Source organism: Poecilia reticulata, linkage group LG15, assembly GCF_000633615.1.
Source record: "Poecilia reticulata strain Guanapo linkage group LG15, Guppy_female_1.0+MT, whole genome shotgun sequence".
NCBI classification, from domain to species: Eukaryota; Metazoa; Chordata; class Actinopteri; order Cyprinodontiformes; family Poeciliidae; genus Poecilia; species Poecilia reticulata.
Genome location: NC_024345.1, coordinates 28,370,379 through 28,376,321, shown reverse-complemented (window position 1 = coordinate 28,376,321; position 5,943 = coordinate 28,370,379). Strand labels below are relative to the sequence as shown.

General features: G+C 42.6%; 1 protein-coding gene across 1 annotated transcript in view; it reads left to right on the top strand.

Moving 5' to 3' along the window:
* thada (THADA armadillo repeat containing) overlaps positions 1 to 5,021 on the top strand; it is a 113,732-nt gene extending 108,711 nt beyond the window's left edge. Inside the window, exons 37-38 of the mRNA XM_008430387.1 lie at positions 2,757 to 2,932; positions 4,599 to 5,021. Of these exons, the coding sequence (XP_008428609.1) occupies positions 2,757 to 2,932; positions 4,599 to 4,922 (500 nt within the window). The 3' untranslated portion in view covers positions 4,923 to 5,021. The remainder of the gene's footprint in view (positions 1 to 2,756; positions 2,933 to 4,598) is intronic.
* The last annotated feature ends 922 nt before the right edge of the window (positions 5,022 to 5,943 follow it).

Genomic DNA, 5,943 nt, shown 5'->3' with positions numbered 1-5,943 from the left:
CTCCCCACACACACACGATGCCAGCCGAGGGAAAGACTATCCCCTTGAGAAAGGAGGCGTTGGCTGCAGGAGCTGCAGGACGGAGAATCAAGTCAAGCGATGTGTGAAACCTTTGTCGGGAAGATGATAAACGGCACGCAGCTAAAATTTCCTGTTTTATCCCTGAATGTTGGGGAAGGCGGGGAGCGCAGAGGCCGAACTTCAGAGGCAGGGCTTCTGGGGAAAGAAAGGAATTTGTCACTCAGGCTCCTAAACTCTTAAATCTCCTCTAATACTCTACAATCAACGAGCCTTAGCGCGGCTTTCCCTCCGCGCTCAGACTTCAGGCTCTGCTCCGATTTTACGCCCCCTCTGCGGACATGGAAAGCTCTCTGGGCTCGCCGCCCCTGACCTGTTTGTGTGTTTTTAACCATTAGTGTGCCGGTGGCGAGGGCGGAGGATCGTACACCTCCACCTCACCCCAATTCCCACAGTGCTAGTGTTTTGGCTAGTGGCTCCCAAAGCCTTTTGAAGTCTGTGGTGTTATCAGGGTGACAGCTGGGGTGAGAGAGGCCGTGGCGGGAGAACAGCACACACACACGCACACACACACGCACACACACACACATACACACACACACACGTATGAGCGAGCTGCTTTGTTTCTCTGCTGGCTTCTGTTTCCTCTCCTTATTCCCGTCTCTACATATATATCTACCGTTCAGTCTTTAAAAGCCTTTTCATTTAAAGCTCATCTATTATGCAAAATTCACTTTTTGTATGTTTTTATATTTCCATTTGGGTCTCAACTGCTGAAGGACTTAAAAAACACTTAGCTTTTTTGGCAATAAGCTAATATTTTTTTGGTGTCTGGAAAACGAGCTGTTTCAAAAATCTCCCGATTGTTAATCCACATTCAGCTGCTGCCTAGCAACAAAAGCGGAGATGGTCAGCTTGATTTTACTGCTGTATGCGTTGTATAATGACCTCTGGAACCACTTGCTGTGTTCTTGTTGGTTGTGCAGGAGGCTCTACTTCTGCTTTTCAAAGATGTACAGTCATATAATATGATTGTGTCTGTTTGGAGCCATTTTCACAAGTTAGTGTAAACGTTGAGTTTGGTGGCGTAGCCAGCAGCCGATTATTTGGATTTAAAGTGAGAAGACGGCCTAAAACAGACCTGAGCAGACTAACATCTCATTATCTAAGAATGATTTTGATTTTGAAAAAGGTTTTTCCAATTAGTTTGGACTGTTTGACACAATGCATTGAGAAAGAGAACTGGAGCAGGTGAAAATGCATGCAACATTTGTGACAAACCAGTAGAAATCTGTAGGAAAGCGTCTTCATCAAGTCGTAAGTGAAGCCTCGATCCTGGAGATGATCTGCACGGCGCTGCAGAGTATTTTTGAATCGTCTCACACTCACCCCTCATGATGGCTGGTTATATGAGTTATAGTTCTGTTTCTCGGAAGGCCGTCCAAGCCCTAAAGAAAACACGCATCCACATTAACACCACGTTTGGATCGCAGAGTCAGCCCTGCTTGACTCAGTGAGAACAAGTCCCAGTTTTATGCCTCGTCTTCTTCTACTCCGTCCATCGGAGTGCAATGGCTGCCTTGCAGAGCTGTGGAAGTGGGTTTGGCCTCGTTAGGTTCAGATTGGACTCATTACGCCGGCTGCTCTTTGTTTCCCTGCAGCTTTCTGTCAAGGTCCCCCAGACGTTCTCTAATTACAGTTTATTTATTAACCAGCAAACATTAGAACTGGGTTTCCATATCCTGGTTCTCGGAACCCGCCGCCCTGCGTGTTTTACATGTTTCTCCACTTAAAACACGCCTGATTCATATGAATGGATCATTAACAGGCTGGTGCTGAACTTGATGGCCTGCTGAGGATTTAACTCAATCATCTGAATGAGCCGCACAACCACACTCTAAATAAAGTACAAGTGGAATAATACGCAGAGAAAAGGTTCGTCTGGGATTGCTGGTGGTATTGGAAATGGAAAGCAAAGATCTGGAAAATCGTTGCTTTTCTTAAGATTTTCTAGCTGCTGTTTGGTCGACACGATGTAGCCAAATGTAGGAATTATGACGGCTAACAGGTGAAGTGATGAACGTTGACTATCAGGATGGCTTCTTTTCTACTCGGCCATGTTGGTTTACTCTGAACTCAGGTTTGATCTCGATGTTTTGGGAGTTTTTCCGTCTGACATCTGAACGTCGGTGGTCCTTTCCCCCAAGCATGGCTAGTTTGTTTTAATCGAACTCTAGTTCATTTACCAAGAAAGTCTGGTTTGTTTGGAGATGTGTGAACGTGCAATCAAACTCTGATGCGGATGGAAAAAAGCGAACTCTTTCCCGCCTAAAAACCTAGGACTTGGTTCGGTTGAAGTGAACTCTGGTGTGGATCAAATGACACATGTGAAGCGAACTGCAGCTGAAATGACAAATGTTGCCATTTTGGTTCCCAGTTGAACCGAGTCTACCAGACTATCAGCTGGGAAAATACCTTAAAAACTTTCCATTTGAACCAGGCAGTAAACTGGTTCCATCTGAAGTATGAACTTCTGTTCTAACAGATGTTAATGCTGGTTCTGGTGGAAATATACCAGAACTCAACCATTCTCCAGGGCTTGGGGCTTGTTGATCTTTCCTCTTTCAAGCAAAAACATCCAGTAAATGATTTTGAGTTTGTAAAAACCAACATTTTCTAACTTCACAGCGTCTCCAGCTTCGCTTGATGTGCTGTAAACCCGTTTGTTTTGTCCTCAGATGTTGCCGGCGTGTCCGTGTGTCCGCCAGCAGCCTTGGACCTGGGTGTGGGGCTCCTGTGTGGGATGTTTGACCTATGGGGGCAGCTGGGAGCCGGGCTCCTCGCTCTCACCCAGTGGCTGATGGGAGAAGAGGATGGCAGCGATGAAGACGAGGCAGAGGAAGCTTCCTGTCTGGTGAGACTTTTGGTTTTATGGTGATATTTCTGGTTTTTTGCCAAAAAAAAAGTTTGTCTGGACAACAAATCAATAATATTATATATTGCGATAGACATGTGATCAATATCAATAGATAATACATATGATAACATTTTTAATATTCAAAAAATAGAATATTAACTGAACTTTAACTGCTCGACCTCTTGCAGCCAGCTGGTGGAATCGGCTAACTCACTCATTCTGTGGTTGCCTAGCAACCCTCTCATTCTATGGTTGCCTAGCAACAACCTGTTGAGTAACTTGCGCAGCAGCAGTTTCATGTTTTGCCTCATAACTGCTAAAAAAAAAGATGACATGAAGTGAAAACTAGAGAAAACAGGAAATGTCACAGCACCAGTTTGGTAGAAATTTTAGATATTTAAAACAAAAAAAACTAATAAATAATTATTGATATTGACTGATATGAAATACTTATGTTATCACAACACGTTTCTGTGTCGTAATTATTATCCAGGCCTTTGGAAACAATATCTGGTTCCATCAGATACGGTGAAATTAAGCTGGTTTAATTTGTTTAAAAAAGAGAAAATGAAAGTTTTCCAGCTTGTTGCTCTTGTTTTGTTCTGCTCACATTAGCAGACTAAACAGTCGTGGTGTTAGTCACCAAGGTTTCTGCTCTCCAGCAAACCGCCACCTATTTGGGCTTTTCACAAAGATATAAGTCAAGGTCAAAGATGTTTAAATGTACAATTATAATAAAAAGAAAGTACACCCTGTTTCCATTTTAAGGCTTTACATACCAGGACATAATAAAGATTATCTGGTTTTTAAAGAGGAGCAGCAAATTTAGAGCTTAAAATCTAAATTTAACCAAAAGTTTCTAAACTGTTATTTACTTAACTATAATAAAATAAGTGTAGATAATTACCAGTGTGACCATTTCTATAAAAGCTGGACCAGATCCCAGGTTTGAGTTTAATCAACGCAATAAACTCAGAGCAAACTGTTGCAGAAACCTGGGATGGTTGTGAGGCCTCAGAAAGATCTAAACCCGGCTAAGCTCTGCTAATGCAACTTCTTTTTCTGGTTATTATGACTTTTTTTGACATTTTATTCTCATACTGCAGTGTTTTTCTGGTAATATTAAAACTTTAATCTCGTATTTTGACTTTCTTTTTCTTCGCTGGTTAATATTATGACTTTTCTTGTCTAACTTTATTCTTTAATATGGGGTTTTTTAGTCGTACAACTTTATTCTCGTATTACAACATTTGTCTGGTACTATTAGAACTTTATTCTTGTATTATTACAAATTTATTCTGGTTATTTTATGACTATTTTGGATGTTATTATGCCTTATAGTATATTTTGTCTTATCTGATTACTGCAACTTTATTCTCTAATTATTATGATTTTTTTCTTGTATTACGACCATATTTTGTTGACGACTTTATTCTGGTAACATTATAGTTTATTTGTATATATTTTTACTTTTTTAAATAATATTATAACTTTATTCTCTTAGTATGACTTGTTTTTGTCGTACGACTTTATCCTGGTGTTTTTATTCTTTGGCTCTGATCCTCATCGTCGATAAATCGCCTGAAACCAGGCAGTGAATTAAATCTGTAATCCGGTTCTGAAGTCCGGTCCGGTTAACTCTGGTCCGTTCTGCTGTGACCAGGATGAAGAGGACTTCCTGTTTGAGAAGGGCGAGCTGAACCTTTGGGCCGAGCCGCTGCAGTGGGTGCAGCTGCTGCACCGTCACCTCCGCTCCCTCCTGGCCCGTTTGGGTCAGAACCAGGCTGTGGATCTGGACCAGGTGGGTCGGCTCCAGACGCAGACCCAGGCCAAACTCCTCGCCTCCCAGCAGGCTCTGGACTGCCTGCCGGCGCTGCCGCAGTTCTGCTGCGCCGCGGCGCACGCGCGGCTGACGCTGCGGCGCCGCAGGTCGGAGCTGGTTCTGGATCTGCTGCACGGGGTCCAGGCAGCGGGTTCAGAACTGTAAGAATTTAGACTATTTGTAACCTGGATTTATGTTTTATTCCACATATCACGGTGTTTTATTTGTTATTAAAATCTGATTTTTTATTAATTTGTTCCTGGATTTTCTCTATCAAGTCTTTTCAGTTTTTATATTAGGTGATAAATCAACAATAAACAGTTTATAACGGTTTGCTTCTAAATAAAAGAAAAGTTTACCATGCATTTGATTCCAGCCCCCCGTTAATCTGATACCTCTAAATAAAATCCAGTAAAACCACTTACACTCTGATCCCCAAACTAAACTCTCTAAAATATAAGATATTAAACTTCGTAGCTTGTTTACTGTAAATTCAGTGTTTTTCTGCTGATGTTATTTTCAACTCGTTAAAAATATGTCACATTAAAACACCACTCAAAATTCAAATTATGTTTTTGTTTGCTGCTCCTGTATGGTTGAAATCAGTAACCATGGTAACAGCAGTTGATGTAGGCTAATTCCAAATTATGCTAAATCTAACCGGTATTATACATACATACTGGCAGAGCAGCACAGGAATGATGAAGCATCTGGTGTTGGGATTCGGGGGCCTCAAGTGAAAAAGCGCTCAGGGCCCCAAAAAGACTTCGGCCGGCCCTGAAGCGGACGGGCGACACATCACCAGCATTCGGGCTCCTGCAGCGTGTTTCTACGAGGAGAGGCTGAATTTACAGCAGCGTCTTCGTCTGGTTTCACTGCTGAGGTCATTAAGAGGCAGGAACAATGGACACCTGTCTGTCTCTCTACTGTCTCTCTCTCCTGTCTGTCTCTCCTGTCTCTCTCTCTCTCCTGTCTCTCTCTCTCTCCTGTCTCTCTCTACTGTCTACTGTCTCTCTCCTCTCTCTCTACTGTCTGTCTCTCTCCTGTCTCTCTCTGTCTCTACTGTCTCCTGTCTCTCTCTCTCTCCTGTATCTCTCTTTTGTCTCTCTCCTGTCTGTCTCTCCTCTCTCTTTCTTCTGTCTCTCTCTCCTGTCTCTCTCCTGTCTCTCTCTCCTGTCTCTCTCCT